The sequence below is a fragment of the Trichoderma harzianum genome, assembly GCF_003025095.1.
Source record: "Trichoderma harzianum CBS 226.95 unplaced genomic scaffold M431scaffold_7, whole genome shotgun sequence".
Classification (NCBI taxonomy): Eukaryota; Fungi; Ascomycota; class Sordariomycetes; order Hypocreales; family Hypocreaceae; genus Trichoderma; species Trichoderma harzianum.
Window position 1 is genome coordinate 1,851,549 of NW_020209255.1, and position 18,682 is coordinate 1,870,230.

Genomic DNA, 18,682 nt, shown 5'->3' on the forward strand with positions numbered 1-18,682 from the left:
AGGGATTTTTTCTAGGCACCCGGCACTTGACAGAGCCAAGAAAAAAGCTTGGTTGCGCTGCAAGCTGCCGTTTCAGCCATCAAATCCCATACTGTACATACATACACTTACAGTGATATACTCGTAATACTACATTGGATGCCTCTTACAAGCTTTGATTCCCGCCCTTTCTGTTTGGTGCCGCCGGTCCGGTCAATCCGGGCTGTTGATGGCACGAAAGCTGCGGGGGCCCCTTTGCACGTTGGATGTCGGAACCTCTATTTCCGTTGCTCTACAAGCAAGTACCTGCGCCCGCACATCTGCTACGGCAATATACATCGAATGGAATGGATGCTTTGGCGATGCACCTGGCATGGGGAGTCTAGGCCTTTCCAGCCCATCACCGATCCCTGTCCTCTGTCATCAGCGCTTGGTAGAACCCCAAATAGCACGCCGTGAAAGCACCGACCAAATGCAGGTAATATTGAATACTGGGGCAACAGAATGGTAGCCTGCTTGTATTACTGTACGACCACAAACAGCTGATTCGAGTTGATCCCGTCCAAACCATGCCATGGCTTCTTTATAGGTACAGTAGATACTAACATCGATTCGACTTCACACAGGGCTATGGGAGAACACTGGATCTAGTTGATTTTCTTATGTTTAACTGTGCCATTGTCTATCTGCTCTTTTTGATGTACCGAGTAATGCACTCTCGAATCGTCCATGCTCATCACGCTATGTATGCTCGCCCTTATGAAATACTATTACAACAACTTGCTAGTTGTGCCCAATGCTCAAACAAAATTCGAACCAGTTTCAAACGCCAATCAATGCTGGCAATCGCCATACAGTAATTCCAAATCAAGCCCCATGTACGCCAAACCCAATGCCTCGCAAACAGAATATATACTTTGTACACCGACTCTTCTCATTTGCGTTTAATCCAACGCCTCGCCTGACAGAATGCTCCTCAAAATGTCGGCACCAACTCCCTCGGCTATCGTCTCAATCTCCTTGTCTCCGACGCAACTGGCAATTCGCCTTTCATCACCACTGGCAGCCGCCACTTTTCGACCTCGTTTGCTGGGTGTCTGTGGCGTTACGAAGCTGCCCGTCTTTCCTTCCACTGCATTGACAAGCCCGAGGGTCTCAAGGCTGCCCACCACTTCACGGAACTCGGAGCTCGACAAGGGATGAAGCACCGAATCACGAAGGCACAGCTTGCAGTACTTGTCAAAAAGCACCTTGATCGTGGGTGCCAGCGTCTGCGTCTTGCTGGGGGTAAGAGGCGCACTAGGCGCCTTGACCATCGTTCGAATATGGTTCTCATAGGCCACCAATGAACACAAGGCGGCCTTCTGCTGAAGGTTGAGGGCCTTGAGACGCTGGGCAGTTCCATTGCTGAAGGCTGCAGCAGTGACCTTGTTTAGGTGGCCAATTGAAGCTCGTGGAGCAGTCTCTGCGGTCAATGCCTTGAGAGAAGCCGTCGTAATCGAGTACACACTGCGGCTAGTCCCGCCCGTCGAGTTACCGTTGCTGATGTTCTCTCCAAGAGGCTTCTTGGTAGGTGTCAATTGCAGAAACTTTTCCCGTGCTGCCTCCTCGTGCTTTGATCTGGTCTCGGCTTCGACTAGATCCAGAGCTCGACGACATATCTCAAATGCTTTGCGTAAATCTCCAGTCTGGCTTGAAACCTTGCGAGAACAGAGCTCGATGGCAGCGGGGTGAATGAACGGGACATAGGCTTCCTTTCCCTCAGGCATCAGTGATTTCAATCGAGTGATAATGATGTTCTTGACCTGGGCCGCGGTGTATGGTAGGAAGGGAAGTAGCTCCGGCTTAAGATTCTTCGATTTCAGTCGTGGCAGAAATCGGTCTGTAAGATCCAGAGCATTGGCGATACCAAGGAGCATAAGCCTGGAGGACTTTGCCAGAGACCATTCAAACACCCGGTACAAGCTTTCCAGATCCAATGTAAGAATGTGATCAATCTCATCAAGGGTGACGAGATAGGTGGTTGATGACTTGGTCTTGGAAGAGAACATTTTCTGCAGGGTTGAGATAGCCTCTGCTTCTGTCAGATCGCTGCTGTCTTCATCGAGAGCAGCAAGTAGTGTGTGATAAAGATCCTTTGACGACTTGATGCTCATGCAGTTGACGTATGCACTGCGAACTCCATCCTTCTCGGAATACGTCTTTGTCATGTTGGTGATCATGGCGCTCTTTCCGGTACCGGGGGGCCCGCTGATATAGATGCATCCTCCGGGAGATGATGTCGAAAGACGATCCAGGAATGCCGTCAACTGCTCCCGCTCAGCTTCCCTCCCTACCAGCTGGCCAGGCTCAGCCCCTCTGGCAAATAGTTGTCGAGCCTGATGGTACACGGTCTGGATAGTGGTGGGCGTGAGCGGTGTCTGGGGTGTCATTCGCTTGAACAGCTTGCCCGCCGACATGACGGCATGTCGAGGAGTGCTGGGATAAGAGCCAAATGCATCTCGGTGCCGAGGAGTGGAGGGTGTCACGGGGTTGGGTTTTGACGGGGTCTGGGACAGGCGCCGATGCCTCGGTGCTGGCAGCTCCTTGAGCTCGCCTTCAGCCTCGTCGTTCTCATCGTTTCCAGTGACATCAAAATCGGGGTCTTGGTTCTCATCGTTGAATGAGGTGTCCACCAGCCGGCATCGACGAAGTCTTTTGCTGGGAGTCTCTTGTAGGACTGAAGAAAGATGCAAGTTAGCATCCGAAAAGACAAGCTTGAATGATACCTTAAGGATAGGAAGTTGCATGGTGGCAGTGGGACCTACCAGAGTCCAAGTCCAAAGCACTGCGCGTCCTCTTTCTCAGCTGGGAAGAAGGAGCCATTGCAGCTGCTGATAGAAGACTAAGAGGTATAAAAACTAGAGTGCTCCTTCCAACAATGTCGTGATGGCAACAGTTATTGCAAGTACAACAGAGTCAAGAGAAGGAGGAGCCTAGATAGTTGCAGTCGCGGTTGCGGTTGCAGATGCAGATGCAGTTGCAGGTTAGGAAGAAATTGCAGGTGCGAGTGTAATTGAGAGAAAAGCTGGAGCCGTGCCTGCCCCATGTCTGGAAAAAGGGCGGTTTTGGCGTTGAACCAGGGGGGGTGTTTTACAGCCGCGAGGGAAGGCGCGTGGGTGCGCGTTAGATCGCGTTTAGCACCAGGACGCGAGAGTGTCCCGTTAATAGGGCGGGCCGTGCAGCGGGTTTCAGCCACTAACAGCCCGGCACTACAAGGCGCAAACAAGCTCTGCAGCACGCGTTTTAGTGGACAGTCTCATGTTTGCGTTTGCGCAGTGAATGCATGCATGCAATCATTTGATGCGTGTTATTATCCTAGCGCTGACAAGCTGAGCGACTTCCTAGGAAGTCGGACGTTGATAAGAATCCGCGGGCATATAAAACGAAATGGCTGCACCCTCACAGTTAAGACATCAATTTATATTGATTGTCTCCATATTGAAGAAGACAAATTGTTTTACTTTTAAAGGCCCGCAGCATGCAATTAACAGCGAGCTGAATCAAGTTGCAAGTTGGGTCTTGTACATCTCATTCCAGGCACAAATGCTCTTTTCATTCTGTACGAGCAAGCATCTACAAGGCTACACTGAATCATATCCGTCCCTAATTAACCATATCTGCAACACCTCCCTTTTCAATTAATCCCGCTGTGCTGTCTTTGAAGAATCGCACATGTGCTATTAAGTACCAATTGGACAGGCAAAATTAGCTCCTCTTCAGCCCAAATCTCCAAATGCTCCATCCCTCCCAGATCCCCGATCCCCCCTCCCGGACCCAGCCCAGCCAATCGGCACATTGCGTCATACATCGCCAGGGCGATCCCTCTTCATATGAATGCCACAACGCCCTTTCAATCCCATCACATCCCTCTCCCTAGAATCCTCATCCAACCTCTAATTTGCACACACATTTTCTACTACTGCACAGAAAAAATGACTACGTATATCCCCTCCCTCACATTGCCTTCGGCCGTGTTCGAGAATCCGGCCTCCTCGATTCTCCTCCCCATTGCACTGGGCACTGCCGTTGGCTTCGGCACCCGACGTAAGAAGAAATCCACCTCGATAAATATTCTGCAATGTAGAAAACTTGAGCTAAACGCTGACCCCAAAAATGAAACAGCTTCCAAGACGCAAAAGACATATCTAGCCTTGAAGCAACCTCCTTTAAATCCCCCACCATGGGTGTTCGGGCCCGTCTGGACAGCCCTTTACGGGTATTTCTCCTCCCGCAAAACCACCATGAAACCAACCCTCCAAAAATCTTGAACCTCGCATCTCTTGAATTTTCTTGACTGACTTGCTGTACTTACAAGACTCATGGGATATGCCGCCTACCGCGCCACTAGCATCGGCCTCGCCCCATTGTCCACGCCACAGACCATCCAGACAACAAAGCATAGCATGACCATTTACACCGTCCAACTTGGCCTTAATCTCGCCTGGATGCCGCTCTTCTTCGTCGCCAAGCGCCCAGTTGAAGCTACCGTTGATATCGTTGCCCTGCTGGGCCTCAATGGCTATCTGGCCTATCTGTGGGGATCCGTGGATTCTCTTACGGGCTGGTGCCAGGCTCCTTACTTGGCATGGCTGAGCTTTGCGACATACTTGAGTTATGGAGCGGGATACCTGAACGATTGGAATCTGGAAGACGCAGAGACTGCCATAGAGGACGAGAAGCAGTAAAGCCAACTTGAAAAGGTTGGCAGCCAGACAGTTAATCTTAGTTGTCATATCACGATACCATATGGAATCACGGTAGATAGCTGTAATTGCAAATAGCAGCGATATTCACATTATCTATCGCTAGATCAACTGCCAGTAATGTCTATCACGACTCCTTGTCCTTATAAGACCCAAATCCCCCCTTTTTAGTGCGCGACACCGGACCTTTAAAAGCAGAAGAAACAAAAAGAAACGCTGTTGCGATGCCCCTTTAAACTTTGCGAACCGACCATATAAAAATGTTTTCGCCATGCCAATGACTGGAAAACAATGAAGAATATTAGAAGAAAAGAACTAAAAAGACGGGCAGCCGGATGCCCAGGCAAGCTTATTGCATGGGGACATGGCGCTTTAGCCCGTCATATACAATGAAAATGAATGCAGAGCTGGGCGCTGCCCTGGCGCAGGTGACGCCACAGCCGCGATACAGACCTCGCAGTCCGTGGTGCCTCCATATGGCCCTGCCTTCGCTCCAAAAGTCGCGGCGTTGTTGGACACCACCCACGGGCGATGTTTGCATGCGCGACTTGATGGTATCGGCAGGGAAGAACAGAAAGTTGTAGGAAACGCCCCCCGATGCGCCGGCAATGGCCTGTTGCCAAAGAGGAAGCGGTTTCGAACGAATAGCCTCCTTCTCTGCCTCAGAGGTGGCAGATCGCATCCGCAATTTGTAGAATGCCTTTGTGGCTGTCTCTTTGGCCCCGAACCAGGCCGAGCAGCCACCAGCTTCCCGGATCAGAGTACCAAGCTGGCCGTGCCAAAAGCCTCTGATGCCCTCATGCCGATAGACCTCACGGATCACAGCTGTAGGCCGTAGAGGGGCAACTGGCGCTCCCTCAGACAGGGCTGGCGCCTGAATCCTGCATTTGACAAGTTCAATCGGCGTCAGGACAAAGGACGTGAACACTCCAGATATGGCGCCGGTAAGCCACAACAAGGGCAATGTCATTTCCTTGTCACGAGAAGCCACGCTGCTCCTGTACAGAAGCTCTCGCCCTACGCTTTCAAACAGAAAGAGGCTGCTAGTTTCTGCGGCCGCGCCAAACAGAGGGGCACTGATTCCCCTGTATAGCCCGCGAAGGCCATCGGATTTGATAGATTGTCGGAAGCAGTCCAAGGGGCCGGTGTACCGCAGTGGTAGGTGGTCGGGCTGGCTCTGGAGTCGGACCTTGACGGTGTCGAAGGGATATTCGATGTATTTGCCCGCAATACCGGCAACCTGCAACTCAGCCCATCAGCTTCTCCTTCGCATCTCAACATCACCAAGTCTTTGGGTGCAACTTACCGATCCATAGATGATGTCTTCGACAGCCTCCATAGTCGCAGTTCGGCTTTTGCGTTGGAATGCCAACTCAGGCTGGGCAGCAACTGAGGTGGTCATATCGAGGGTGGCCTGGGCCATTCCGGAGATGGTTCGGGGGTTGGAGAGGGAAAGAGTAAAACAGCAGATGCTTTTTCTTTTCTCTCCTCTCAGCGCACTTCTTTCAAAGTCCCTAGCTTTGCCCCCTCTCCTGTGGGAGCGGGGGTTGAAAGCAGGTTTTGAAAGAATACGGCGAGCAGGCAGAAGCTGGGCAAAACTGCAAAAAGGGCGAGTCCTCCTGAGACGAGGCGGAAAGCGACGAGGTTCGGAGGCGCAAAAAGAAAGGATGCCCAAAAAGCTTTAAATTTAAGGCGACAGGATTCCGTGTGGGGGACCTTTGAGCTCGCAATGCTAATGCTGGCAACCAAGAGCCCACACCGACTTCGCCCTACTGTACGTTTGGTATGCAGAAGCAAACAAGGGTTGCGCAGCCAGAGTGACACAAAGGAGACGTGGGCGGAGTTTGTCCCAGTCTAGAGCGAGTCGCGGGATTTTATCTTCTTTGTCGTGCTTGCAGCAGAGAGATCAGACTTGGGAGAAGGTGAAAGAAACAAGACAAGGATTCGGCCCTACATTGTATAAAGTAGAGAGGCGTGGCTCAGCTGCATGGAGACATGGAGAAATGGCACAAATTCCCGTCGAGGCTATCCCACTTGCTGTGACTCCCAAGAGGCGTGACTGTAAAAAATTCAATCTTATCGACGCTTATCGATAGGATGCGAGGGGTCGGCAATTGGCTGGCATTGGCTGTTCTGATTCGTGTGCCTGCCGAGATCGGTTACGAGCATTCACACCCCGGCACTTGCATGTGCCTGCGTGTGCTTTTTTTTCTTCTCATTTTTCACTTTTCGTTTTTTTCTGGGTACGGTATGGAGTACCTGTGCCATGGATGTACTAACATCTGGAGTCTTTCAGGGGGGCTTCTTTGCTTAGGTAGTTCTCTGCAAACCTACAGCTGTCATAAGGCTTGCGCCGTAGCTGTCAGAAATGTAGAGTGAGTATAAGAGAGTTTTAGGTGAATCCTTACAAAAACAGTCTATTTTGCGTACACCATGCTTCGATCCAACAGCACAAAGGAGAGACTCTGAAGCATCCTTACTTGTACTCTTCGTGTATCCAAGACAACCTCCGGGGACCAAGTTTGCCTGCCGCGCGAGTTAGTACCCAGCCTGTTTATGATGCCTGCACACCTCTGGATCCACGCTCCGTTGCGCATCACAGCCCAGCAAATTGCCTGAATAGGCGCCGGGCTGAGAACGGAAAACCGCTCAGCTGCATGGCGCAGGGAGGCAGCCAGGTACCACATCCGGGCGTATTTCTCCTATGAGGACGCAGTGATGTCTATAGACATCAAGGTACGTTTGACAGACGTACCGGTGGCTGTCTCTGTCAGCTCCCCGCATTGAAGCAAACCTGCGAGCTTGAGCAAACAACGGCGTAAGCCGCCATCGGCAAGGGACTGCCATTGTTTTATGAGAGAATTCCTGTGAGACATGTACAAGATACTAGTCCCAATGGCGTGAGCATTAGCTAGAAAGTTCAAAGCATCTAATTGCATAATCCTGCATACAACATGCTGCATATTACATTCCTGCTGAATGCCAACTCACAGCGAGTCCTTCATCATCATCTAGGAGCTACCTTGTGCATTAGCGTTTGACGGTACGCTGGACCGTTTCTTTTATGGAAACTATTTGGCTCAGAGTTTTCAAGCGTATCCACCGACAGACTCCATTATTGACTTTCCATCCCCATCTCTGGAGATTCTCCTTTTGAAGCTTGCTTTAGACAGGTTTGCTGTTTCCGGACCAATCACTATGAGAGCCTACGCCACTTACAGGCATATTATATCAATTCACGTAAACACTCATTCCATGGCAATTGCTAGATGAATCGATTATAGCTGCTTCATGTCGATGGCATGAATCCAGTTACAAACCCACAGCTCAAACAAAACCATAGTCTCCATGCAAGCTCATACCCCGGGCCTGACTAGCGTCTTGTCGTGCCCCGCCAGTTACGATATCCAAGTTGTATTAACTTTCTTATCAGATGATCTGATAATTTTTCTTGGCCAAACATGTAATAATATCCACATAGGACGTCGTATTCTTAACCGAATCAGTCGTGCTAGCTATCCATATGCCGTGCAATGCGACACTGCGGACCTCACAATTGGGGCCATGGAGTCGCGGTGTCCTTCGTTTCTTTCGTGGAGTATGTTGAAATGTTTCAAGAGAGAGGGGCCGAGCGGAATCATGATTCTCTTGGTGTATGTTTTTACTCAATATAAAGAGGATCACCGCACCTCGGCACAGTACATGGAAGCCTTGGTCTTTGCCAAGAAGTTAAATCTGCTGGGGCAGTCTATAGTGTATTATTATAAATGACCTTGCCGTCAAGGCATCAATCGGCCATACGAGGGATTGTACTATCCAACCTCGCGGAGTTCCGGTAAACCCGATGCTACAAATACACCACCTTTGTCGTGATACAATGCCATTATCATCTCACCGTTCGTATGGCCGCATATCCTCCCGCGTAACCACTGGCTCTCCACCGCATCACTGCTTCTTCTTGCCCTCCTTCTTTGCAACTTCCTTCTCGTCGTCCAAGTCCCTCTTCTCGGCGTACCACTGTCCTGCTTGCAGCACAAGAATGCCCACCAACACCAGAGCTAGAATGGTGTTGCTCGCCGCCAGAACCTTGAGGCTGTCCTCGCGGCCAAGGATAATCTCGCCGTCGAAACGGCCCTGAGAAGCGGCAAACTCCTCCGTGTGCCAGAAGCCGGAGCTGACGGTGCGCAGACCCTTGACAATGTTGGAGATGTAGACGGCGACGCCGATGAGGTACAGGATCAGCGAGGCGCCGTCGAAGAGAAAGTTGGCCTCGCTGGGGCGGAAGAGCTTGATGAAGAGGCCGAGGAACCCCACGCTCATGATGATGTTGAGGAGGCGCCCGATGAGCGGGGGCGATTGGTGGACGAACTTGAGATGCGTCTCAAGCATGTCGTAGTAATCGGCGGCGACCGGCTCCTTGGTCCACAGGAGGGGGAAGTCGTACGGAAACGACGCGAAGAGGATGCCCAGGAAGAAGCATGTCGCTGAAGCCAACGTTAGCACAAAACATCGCAATCACCGGTGTCGTCAGCCATCATGCTCATTTGCGACTGAGCGAGATGCAGGTAAGTCACAGAGAGGCAACGTACGGCCGATGATGAGAAAAGTCGCAAAGGACGTGGATCCTCGGTAGTCCTTGGACTTGGTGGTCTTGGACCAATCAATGTAGGAGCTCATGGCGGGAGGCGAGAGAAGAGACACTGCTGTTAATGTGCAGGTACGGTACGTATTAATTAGAGACAGATAATGTCGTTGGAAAGGCCACAGAAGCTGCGCGCAGGTTTCGTCGTGACCATGTGATGGCTGGATATGGGAAAAAAGAGGTGATCGTGTCCGTCAATCGAATCGCTGTGCGTGGGGGAGCTGAGTTTGTGGAGGGGACCAGACTTAGTGCGATACTTTGTCCAGTTAGTCATTTGCGAAGCTGCACAACAAATAGGCGTGTATGATTCCTCATCGCTAACAGCATCGAGTCTCGGCACTCATGGCAACATTGACCCCGAAATTTAAGATCTTGGCGCAGAGCTGACACTGCATCGTACCAGATAAGCTGCACGGCTTGTTATCGCAGCTTACACGCTGCTGCAGGCCTGCTTTTCAGCTGCATAATCTTCACTCCTTCAATGCGGCTTAAATTCTTCATCTCTTTGCTTCATTTGTTTGCTCGAGCGTAGCTTCGTTTCTCTGTTTTCTGTCGTGTGGCTCGATCAATTCGTTAGCAATCACCTCACACGCAGCTCTTTTTCAGCGCCAGCCTCCTTGTACTTGAAGCTTCAACTCCGCTACACCACGGTCCTTTCCCTGCGAATACCGACAAATAATATAATCACATCTCATCGCAGTCATCATGAATCAACCCATGACCTTTCTGCTGCACATGCTACTCTTCATCCCGCTTGTCTACGCCGCCAATGCCACAGTCTCCGTCTGGGATGATTCCGGCAAGTACAAATACTTTGGGTGCTACAACGAGACAACCCAGGTTCCCGGCTCGGCCGACACGCGCGCTTTAGGCGGCGGCATCCAGGAAAGTCTCCCGGGTGCGATGACGGTGCCGACATGTCTCGCCTTTTGCGGCAATGGCGCCACGGAGTATCGGTATGCGGGACTGGAGTGGTCGAGGTATGTTTCAGTCATCAATTAGACTTGTGACCGCGAGACAAGAGGGCGGACATTGTCGTGGCTGACTCTTCAACACTAATAGAGAATGCTGGTGCGCCCAGACACTGTCCGGCATAGCTGAGAAGCTCGACGATACAGCCTGCAACTATCCCTGCGAGGGTGACAATACGACTGCCTGTGGTGGCTCTTTGAAGCTGACCATCTATCGTGTTTCTTTGGCGAGTGGGCTGTCTACCCCCGGCCTATTTAGCCTCGCCACCACGGGCTTGGTCATGATGATGCTATGGTAATGCCTTACGCGATAATGATAATGACTGCTTGTTGAAATGTACTGCGTGAATGTGAATGAGATTGGATGTAGCGCGTTGAATATTTAGAGATATTTATATAGACTCAAGGAAAGCGAGATGTGATGCCCCTAAATACAAAGTACTGCCCAAGTGACTTACAAACATACAATCTCATATTCAATATACAAAATTGTATTATATACCTGTTGATATGTTCAGTCATGTCATATTTGCAATGGTGCCAAACCTCTTTCCTCAACGGCGGCTTGCATTGCCGCTTTGATGCCGCTCACTGCCAGCTTCCAAGCTCGGCGGCCTCTACTATCCACACCGTCTTGATCAACCACAACGCCCAGCCATTTGATCAACGCAACAGCCTTGGTCAGATCCATCTCCTCTTTGATTACTTTGACCAAATATCTTTCCAAAACGTCGACATCACGTTTGTGGGGCCCTGCCTTCCTAGTTTGGGCATGCCACGCATCTACCATGTCCTTGATCTCTGATGTAGAAGTGATAGATCCAGAAAACGAAATTACCGGCGGCAGCATAGGAAACTGTATCATTTTTTGACCACCGGGAAGCGGGTTGCCACTCTGATTGTTCCTCAGGACCGGCATCTCCAATCCTGACTGCAGCGCCAACAGCCGCCGTCGATGATCAGCAATTACTTCCCTTCTGACGTCTTCTGGAAGTTCCGCAAGGAATTCAGGATCTAATTCTTCGATCTGTTCAGGTTGAGCCTCCGCTATGGGTACTGGTTTCCGGAAGTTGGTTTGAATAACACCCTCTTGAGCATCTCGCCGACGTGATATTTGGTCCAATGTATTACGGGATCCGCTGGGTTTTGTTGGAGTTGCTGGTTTCCTAGCTCGAGCTGCTTCGGGTCTGTCAGGTGAGCCCCGTGGCAGAGGCCCAGTTGGGTTTCGCCCGTAAAGTGCCAAAACCTCGGCTTTCATATCATCTGGAAGGGCGTTAAACACCTCCAAGTCAACTTGAGAGGACAGGAAATCTGCTAGCACTGGGCTTTGGGGTCTTGGCTTTGGAGTCTCCATTTGGAGTTCCGTAGCGGCGGTTTTTGGGCGCTGAGCCATGAGCCTGGTACGAATATCGCTGGGTAACTCGGCCAAGACCGCGGGATCAGGACTGCTAGGCAACAAGAATTGTGTGCTTGAAACGTTGATATGAGCAGTGGCCTTTTTATCATCTTGGCCGACTCTGAATTTCTGGGGTGTGATAGGGTTGTCCGGTAATCCATTTCGCTCTTCGGGCACGTCAGTAAGCTCTGTTCTTGATTGCTGCTTTGAAGGAACGGGCTCAACGAATGGAGCAAATGCAATCTTTCTCTGACTTCCTTCCACGGCCAGCGGATTCAGCTTGATCGGCTCCAACTTCGTCATCTGGACGCCAATTCCACGAAGATCCCCTGGGCTGAACCTAAACGAGCGCAGTATCGAAACCGCTTCTTTGCCAATAATCTCGTAATCGTGTGTTGCAACACCAAAAGCTGCACTTTTGTTGAAAGAGTCGCATTTTCCATGCCCTAAATGCTTTACTGGGTCGAGAGGCGCATCAAGAGCCCGCCTCATGATCTTCACTGTCAGATGCTTTCCCTTGACCTGCTCATTCACCAAACGCTTTTCCAGTTCCTTGGAGAGGTTGTAGACAAATTCTTCAGCTTCCGTCTGATTGATGAAGCGAATTCCCCAATTGACCTCTGCAGATACGGATTTCCTAGGAGGCTGCTCTCCGACTTCGGTCCGATCGATGCCACGGGCATAGTCATGAAGCTTGTCACTGGTCTTGGGGCCTAGAAGCGTTACAAGACGATCTTTTGGAGTATCCCTGAGATCTTTGACAAGCTTGACGCCTAGTTCCTCTAGCTTGCCGCCAATACTATATGCCACTCCTGGTAGCTCCTCAACCTTCAGATCACCGATGACTTCCATGACCTGCTCTGGTCTTAATTGAAACTGTCCGTCGGGTTTTGCTTTCCTCAAGGCAACCTTGGCTTGCAGAATATTTGCGCCGATACCAACAGAAACGGCACAGTCGGTATTTTCTTTGATCTTGTTGCGCAGTGCCAATGCTATCTCGTCGACCTTTTGCTGTTCTCTCCAAATACTTCCTTCTTCAACTCCAATGCCATGAGATTCGGCGGCGGCAAAGACGACGTCGGTGGCATCGACCAAGGCCTCGTCGACGCTAACACTCTGGACAATACCGCCCAATCCTAAGATCGCGTCGTAGAATTGACGGCTCACCTCCTCATATGCGGGAAAATCGTAAGGCAAAACTTTCAGGTCCGGGCACAGCTCGAGAGCTCGTTTCATCCACATGCCATTCTTAACGCCATATTTCCGAGCAACGTAATTGCAACTTGCAATTTCCGAACCTGCACCCGTACTGTGAGCGACAACAGATGGCTTGTCGAGATATTCAGGATGGCTCTTCAATGACACTGTGCAGAAGAAACTGTCAAAGTCCACATGCATAATGTACTTCCTCGAGCCAGGCCGGCTCTTCACCTTCCGATTTGACAGCCCTTTTTCAGCTGCCAACCGTTGCATAGATGACTTCAAATTTGCTTTCCAAGTCGATAGATGATGCAATCGACTCTCTGAGTAGAACTGTTTCAGAAAGTCGGGGTTCGCAGTGGATGATTTTCTAATTTTCGGATCCGACAGAAGCCAAGCGTTATGCTCTTCAGAGGTCATATTCTTAGGAGGTATTTTTGATAGGTCTGTCGGGCCGGTAGAAAGAGGCACCAGCTGGTCCTCCAAATCCATAGGTTCGTCTTTGAGTTCTTCATCGCCTGCATTGCCTGTTGCGTACCTTTCATCGGGCGCAGAAGCCCGAGTCTCTTCTGTGCTTTGCAACAGCTCGCCAGACCTATCGTTTTGCCACCGATTAGACAGAGGTGATTTCTCTGTAAGTTGAGTGGCTATATTGCGTTGCGCCTCGGCCTTTATCTGGCTTGTATAAAAGCTATTCTCTGTCTGCTCCTTGTATCCGCGCCTGGCTGTCGGGCTGGATTGTGTAAGTCCTCTGTCGCTGTCGAATTTTAAAACTTTTTGGCTGGGACTTTCACCCAGTACCCGATAGTCCGACCATGGCAAGAGTTTTCCGGCTTTTATTGAATCGACGACCCATGCAGGCTTCACAATCCTGTATCGACTAAACTCAATAGCCTTCTTTGGCGTTAGGGTCGCAGTGATGATGTGCGTTGCCATAGTTTTTGAGTCTAGATACTGGAGAAAGCCACCTCCATGCTGTACAATGTCGCGATGAAGCCTATTGCAACTTATATTAGTACATTTATGTGTTATCGTCTTCAGTAAAGTGGCACCTACACTTGAAGTGGTGGCTGAGTGTACCCGTTCACATGGGCAACAACCCCTTTGAATATCGGAGGCTTGTCAGATGCTGCGCGCATGTCGGCATCCAAGTTCTGCAGCTTGATCTTTTTCCGACGAAAATAGTCACCAAAGCCATTGAATTCACTGCCTTCATACTCCTCTCCCTCTTCATCATCAAAGACATGGCCCTCAATGCGCTTCCTCACCGCTGAGGAGTTCTTTTCTAGAGCGTTATTCATCTTATCCAACGAAACTATATGAAAGTTGATCTTAAAGCCTTCAAAGGCTGATCAGCTCGAGTAATTGAGGAGTGCACGGCCACACATATCAAGAGCAACGCATGTTCGTGAAGCCCCACAGACTCAGTCAATGAAGCAGGCAAAAGTGGGCCTTTTGACACATTGGAGACGGCATTTTTTAGGTGCTCAGCGCCATGCGACTCGGGTTATAAGATTCCTAAGCAAATGGCAGCATTTCATTGGCGATGCTGGAATATTTGCAGGGAAGAAATGGGCGTGCCGGATGTGACGTGATGAGTAGAAGTTGCCGCGTTAAGTGGAGCATAAGCTGCGCGCCTCTTGCACGTCGTCCCGTGACTTCAAAGTCGAGTTTCCTACGCCACACCTCCAGCCTTGCCTTCCAAGGCTGCGCGCTCGTCCTTTTTTTGTCTGTCGTTGTTGGAGAAGCTTCTAATCGCATTTGGGCATATCAGCAATCATGAATAATGACCAATTCCGAAAGTTGATGCTGGCCAAGTCGGGCAGGTCGTCAAAAGATGGCGCTTCATCCAAAGACACGAGCTCCGGCGCGAATACGGGTTCCTTGGGGTCTCGGCAGCGAAGCAGCATACCTATGACTCCGTAAGTCGTAACTGCTGACATGTGAAGTCAATATACTGACGCGCAATTCAAGACGATCTTTAGGAGGTGCCCAGGCCGATTTCGCGAGACAGCTGGCTGAGCGAAACCAAGCTTTAAATCCTCCAAAGAAGTTTAAAACATCCGTACCAAAGGGTGTGAAACTGGGAGAAGGATACGTCGACAGATCGCAAGTTAGAGAGAGCGAAGAGGACGACCGAGAAGAGAGACTAAAGGCGCTGGAAAAGTCTTTCAAAGACGAAGAAATTGACCAGGCAACATACGAAAAGCTACGGTTTCAGATCGCAGGCGGAGATCTCTCAAGCACTCATCTAGTCAAGGGGCTTGATTTTAAACTCCTCGAAAGAATACGCAAAGGAGAGGATGTCTACGGAAACAAGGGAGCAGAGAAGGATAGCGCCGAAGAAGCACCCATAGAGGACGACGTGGATGACGAATTCGATCGACTTGAAGAACAAGACGTACAAGCCATTACGAAGGAAAAAGCGGAAAAGAAGAAGGGCACTCTTTCAACAGTGTCTCTGGCGCCTGGGAAAAAGAGAACACGCGATCAGATTTTAGCAGAGCTAAAGGCAGCCCGATTAGCAGCCCAGCAGCAGCAAGAATCAGCCCTGGGAGACCGGTTCAAAAAGATTGGGGCAAAACAGAAACCAGGAACACGGATCGAAAGAGATAGTAAGGGCAGGGAAGTTTTGATCATTGTGGACGAAGATGGGCATGAGAAAAGGAAAGTCCGAAAGGTACAGCCTGAAGAGGAGGATACGCGGAACGGTCTTCTCATGCCAGATAAGAACGCCAAGCCATTGGGGATGGAGGTTCCTGAGCAATATCGGAAGAAAGAGGAACCAGAGGAAGATGACGTCGATGTCGATATTTTTGAGGATGCTGGCGATGATTACGATCCACTAGCCGGAATGGGGGAATCAGACTCTGAGTCGGACGAAGAGGAGAAGCGCAGCAGCGGTAACCAGGAGGCTGTCAAGGAGGCAGACGCCAACAAGGCCATGCCGCCTCCACCAAAGCCATCCGTTTCACAACCAGAACGACGCAATTACTTCAAGGACTCAAGAACGGCACTCATATCCGAGGAGGCAAGCAGAGGGCCCTCCATGTCTGATCCGGCCATATTGGCAGCCATCAAGAAAGCAGCATCTCTCAGGCCCATTGAGCAAGATGCCGAAGATGACAAAGCAAAGGAGGAAGCCAAGGCACTGGAAGAACGGCGAAAGAAGCTTCTTCAGATGCAGAGCCGGGATGATGATGATATCGATATGGGCTTCGGCACCAGCAGGTTTGAAGATGAAGAAGACTTTGAGGATAAGAAAGTGAAGCTTTCGAGGTGGGGCGAAGACGCCGGGGAGGAAGGGTCCAGTAGGGGCGACAAGTCAAAGCGGAAGAGAGGGCCAAAGAAACGAAAGGGTGATGTCAACAGCGCAGCTGATGTGATGCGGGTCGTCGAGCAGCGCAAGAAGCCAGAGTAAGGTCCGCCTTGGGAGGCCGACAAGCCCAACTTTCTTTGCGCAATCGGCGGGCACAATATGCATTTCGATTCCCCAGAGTATCCATAGCGGCTGGATAAACAGCAATATATGTACTAGATACCCCCAGTTATTCTTCAGCTCCGGACAATTCGACTATCCATCGCGGAGCTCCGCGCTGCTGTCAAGACTCTAGCCAGACTGTGATGAGGCACTGGTCGTCACGTGTGGCTCCGGACGCCGACGATTTCCAGACACCTTGAAGTTCCCTCAGTATGGATACCGGCGCCCCAGTTTAACCTCTTTCATTATCAAATTCCAGACGCCAATGACACAGACTTTCGGTTCCTGGCGATGCTAGTCTTGTTAGTAGTATCAAGCGTGAATGAGGGGTCAGCCAAAGGGAGCCTCGCTGCATGGATTCCCCCACTCTAGGGCCCTGCGACTGCGGAGAAAAGAGAAAAAAAAGAAGCGGGTTCCCTGGAGCAGCGAGTTGGCAGCAGCTTGTATGGCCTGTTCAAGGCTCGCCGTCAACCGAAAGCGCGGTGGCTGATTTCTCGAATTCATCATCTGGGGCTGTGGATGTCCTCGATTACGGAATGTGAACGCCTTCCTCAGTTACAAGTCTTCCTGTGCGCCCTTCTGCGACCTTGAAATTACGTATAAAAAGAGGCTTTAAGATACCGTAAAACCTTCTCCTTCTCATTGAGAACGTATCTCGTCTCCCGTTTGGTGCCATCTACTGTCCATTTTAAGCCCTCTCTCTTACACTAAACATGTCATCCGATCAAGTGCCTGTTTGGCTGGATTGCGATCCGGGCCACGATGTGAGTTTCCCGGCATGATTAAGCCCAGACGCAAGTCTTGTGCAGAGTCGCATTGCATGAGGCGCTCGGTGGCCGAACTTTGTTGGAGACGTACGAGCTAACTGGATATTCTCCGCACAAGGACGCCTTTGCTATTCTGCTGGCAGCTCACCACCCCAGAATCAACCTGCTAGGTATCTCGACAGTCTTTGGAAATGCTTCCCTCGAGTACGTGCTGTGGGCAAAGAGCGAGAGCCTTCTGGACTGATACTTGCTACTGCTACCCCAATAAGCTGAGGCACTCGCAACTGACATTGGAAATCTACCAGACACACGACACACAATGCCGCTTCCATTCTGACGGCCTTTGGCAAGCACAATGATATTCCCCTATACGTCGGCCTCAACAAAGCCCTCGAGCGCCCTGCTCTCCACGCGCCAACCGACATTCACGGCGAAAGTGGTCTCGACGGTACCGAGTTGCTCCCCGTTCCGAAATGCTCCCCGAAGCCCGAGCCGGCCATCGACGCCATGGCCGCCGCTCTCAAGGCCCAGCCGGCCGGCACAGCCTGGATCGTGGCCACCGGCACAGTGACCAACGTCGGCGCCCTGTTCCGCAAGTATCCGGAGCTCGTCGCGCACATCAAGGGCCTCAGTATCATGGGCGGATCGATCGGAGGAGGCTTCTCCGACGCACCGCTGGGCAAGGTTGACGGCAAGGAGCGCATCGGCAACACAACCCCCTATGCCGAATTCAACATCTTCGTCGATCCGGAGGCTGCGGCCGAGATGTTCCACAACAAGGAGATTGCCAAGAAGATGTTCATGGTGCCGCTGGATCTGAGCCACCAGGTCTTGGCGACGGAGAAGGTCAGGGATCTGCTGCTGTACGGCAAGGATGGCGAGAAGACTGGTACTGGCAAGACGACGCTGCGGACAATGCTCGTCGAGCTGCTGTACTTCTTCGCCAAGACATATGCGTAAGTTTTTGTTTTCCCCCCTTTCCCGTAGACGATGGAAGTTGGTTGTTTTGACAAATTTACAACAGCGACGTCTTTGGCATCACCGCCGGCCCGCCCCTCCACGATCCTCTCGCCATGCTCGCCGTTCTGCTTGGCACTCCCGACGAGATTGCCATTTACGACTGGGATGAGAAGAAGAGCCAGGGACCTAAACACAACGAGCGCTTTGATGTTACTGTCATCACCGAGGGCACGATCGAGGAGGCCAAGCGCGGAGAGAAGCAGACCGGCAGGACGATCGCCAAGGAGGCGCCTGCAGGAGAAGGCGGCGTGATTATACCCAGAGGAGTGGACGTGGACCGGTTCTGGCAGGTGATTGAGGAGTGCATCGAGAGGGCGGACGAGACGAACCGTAACCTGAGAAACTAAAGAATTGCTTGGGTTGCTTTGTTTTTCTTTTTATATCGGGCCATCTTATTCTGTATTTTTTTTCTGCATTGGGATATAAAAGGATAGATAAATCTTTTTTTTCATGGTTGTGGCCATTACATTAGTTAGATAGT

General features: G+C 50.9%; 8 protein-coding genes across 8 annotated transcripts; 4 read left to right on the top strand and 4 right to left on the bottom strand.

Moving 5' to 3' along the window:
* Positions 1–923: 923 nt before the first annotated feature.
* Positions 924–2,844, bottom strand: M431DRAFT_496150 (hypothetical protein; the record flags this gene model as incomplete). The annotated part of the gene is made up of 2 exons (XM_024917459.1): positions 924–2,698; positions 2,787–2,844. 2 exons carry the CDS (start codon positions 2,842–2,844, stop codon positions 924–926), a joined length of 1,833 nt encoding a protein of 610 aa, XP_024773874.1.
* A 1,013-nt stretch (positions 2,845–3,857) lies between these two features.
* On the top strand, positions 3,858–4,862 carry M431DRAFT_509210 (hypothetical protein). Its single transcript, XM_024919248.1, has 3 exons — positions 3,858–4,065; positions 4,144–4,237; positions 4,337–4,862. Exons 1-3 carry the CDS (start codon positions 3,954–3,956, stop codon positions 4,704–4,706), a joined length of 576 nt encoding a protein of 191 aa, XP_024773875.1. The 5' UTR covers positions 3,858–3,953; the 3' UTR covers positions 4,707–4,862.
* A 211-nt stretch (positions 4,863–5,073) lies between these two features.
* Positions 5,074–6,126, bottom strand: M431DRAFT_86714 (hypothetical protein; the record flags this gene model as incomplete). The annotated part of the gene is made up of 2 exons (XM_024923712.1): positions 5,074–5,964; positions 6,031–6,126. 2 exons carry the CDS (start codon positions 6,124–6,126, stop codon positions 5,074–5,076), a joined length of 987 nt encoding a protein of 328 aa, XP_024773876.1.
* Positions 6,127–8,669: 2,543 nt separating this feature from the next.
* M431DRAFT_6430 (hypothetical protein) lies at positions 8,670–9,401 on the bottom strand (the record flags this gene model as incomplete). Its single annotated transcript, XM_024921658.1, has 2 exons — positions 8,670–9,208; positions 9,314–9,401. 2 exons carry the CDS (start codon positions 9,399–9,401, stop codon positions 8,670–8,672), a joined length of 627 nt encoding a protein of 208 aa, XP_024773877.1.
* A 670-nt stretch (positions 9,402–10,071) lies between these two features.
* M431DRAFT_483014 (hypothetical protein) lies at positions 10,072–10,636 on the top strand (the record flags this gene model as incomplete). Its single annotated transcript, XM_024916087.1, has 2 exons — positions 10,072–10,346; positions 10,429–10,636. The coding sequence occupies 2 exons, from the start codon at positions 10,072–10,074 to the stop codon at positions 10,634–10,636; spliced, it is 483 nt and encodes a 160-aa protein (XP_024773878.1).
* Positions 10,637–10,860: 224 nt separating this feature from the next.
* Positions 10,861–14,234, bottom strand: M431DRAFT_88289 (hypothetical protein; the record flags this gene model as incomplete). Its single annotated transcript, XM_024923891.1, has 2 exons — positions 10,861–13,930; positions 13,990–14,234. 2 exons carry the CDS (start codon positions 14,232–14,234, stop codon positions 10,861–10,863), a joined length of 3,315 nt encoding a protein of 1,104 aa, XP_024773879.1.
* Positions 14,235–14,739: 505 nt separating this feature from the next.
* Positions 14,740–16,354, top strand: M431DRAFT_86431 (hypothetical protein; the record flags this gene model as incomplete). Its single annotated transcript, XM_024923679.1, has 2 exons — positions 14,740–14,855; positions 14,908–16,354. 2 exons carry the CDS (start codon positions 14,740–14,742, stop codon positions 16,352–16,354), a joined length of 1,563 nt encoding a protein of 520 aa, XP_024773880.1.
* Positions 16,355–17,042: 688 nt separating this feature from the next.
* M431DRAFT_452446 (hypothetical protein) lies at positions 17,043–18,640 on the top strand. Its single transcript, XM_024915283.1, has 4 exons — positions 17,043–17,178; positions 17,300–17,385; positions 17,487–18,137; positions 18,206–18,640. Exons 1-4 carry the CDS (start codon positions 17,128–17,130, stop codon positions 18,546–18,548), a joined length of 1,131 nt encoding a protein of 376 aa, XP_024773881.1. The 5' UTR covers positions 17,043–17,127; the 3' UTR covers positions 18,549–18,640.
* The last annotated feature ends 42 nt before the right edge of the window (positions 18,641–18,682 follow it).

Coding starts and splice junctions, on each gene's coding strand:
- M431DRAFT_509210 (XM_024919248.1), top strand. CDS start 3,954: ATGACTACGTATATCCCCTCCCTCACATTGCCTTCGGCCGTGTTCGAG. Junction 4,066..4,143: donor CGTTGGCTTCGGCACCCGAC/GTAAGAAGAAAT, acceptor AAAATGAAACAG/CTTCCAAGACGCAAAAGACA. Junction 4,238..4,336: donor GTCTGGACAGCCCTTTACGG/GTATTTCTCCTC, acceptor TGTACTTACAAG/ACTCATGGGATATGCCGCCT.
- M431DRAFT_452446 (XM_024915283.1), top strand. CDS start 17,128: ATGTCATCCGATCAAGTGCCTGTTTGGCTGGATTGCGATCCGGGCCAC. Junction 17,386..17,486: donor TTTGGAAATGCTTCCCTCGA/GTACGTGCTGTG, acceptor GAAATCTACCAG/ACACACGACACACAATGCCG. Junction 18,138..18,205: donor TTCTTCGCCAAGACATATGC/GTAAGTTTTTGT, acceptor AATTTACAACAG/CGACGTCTTTGGCATCACCG.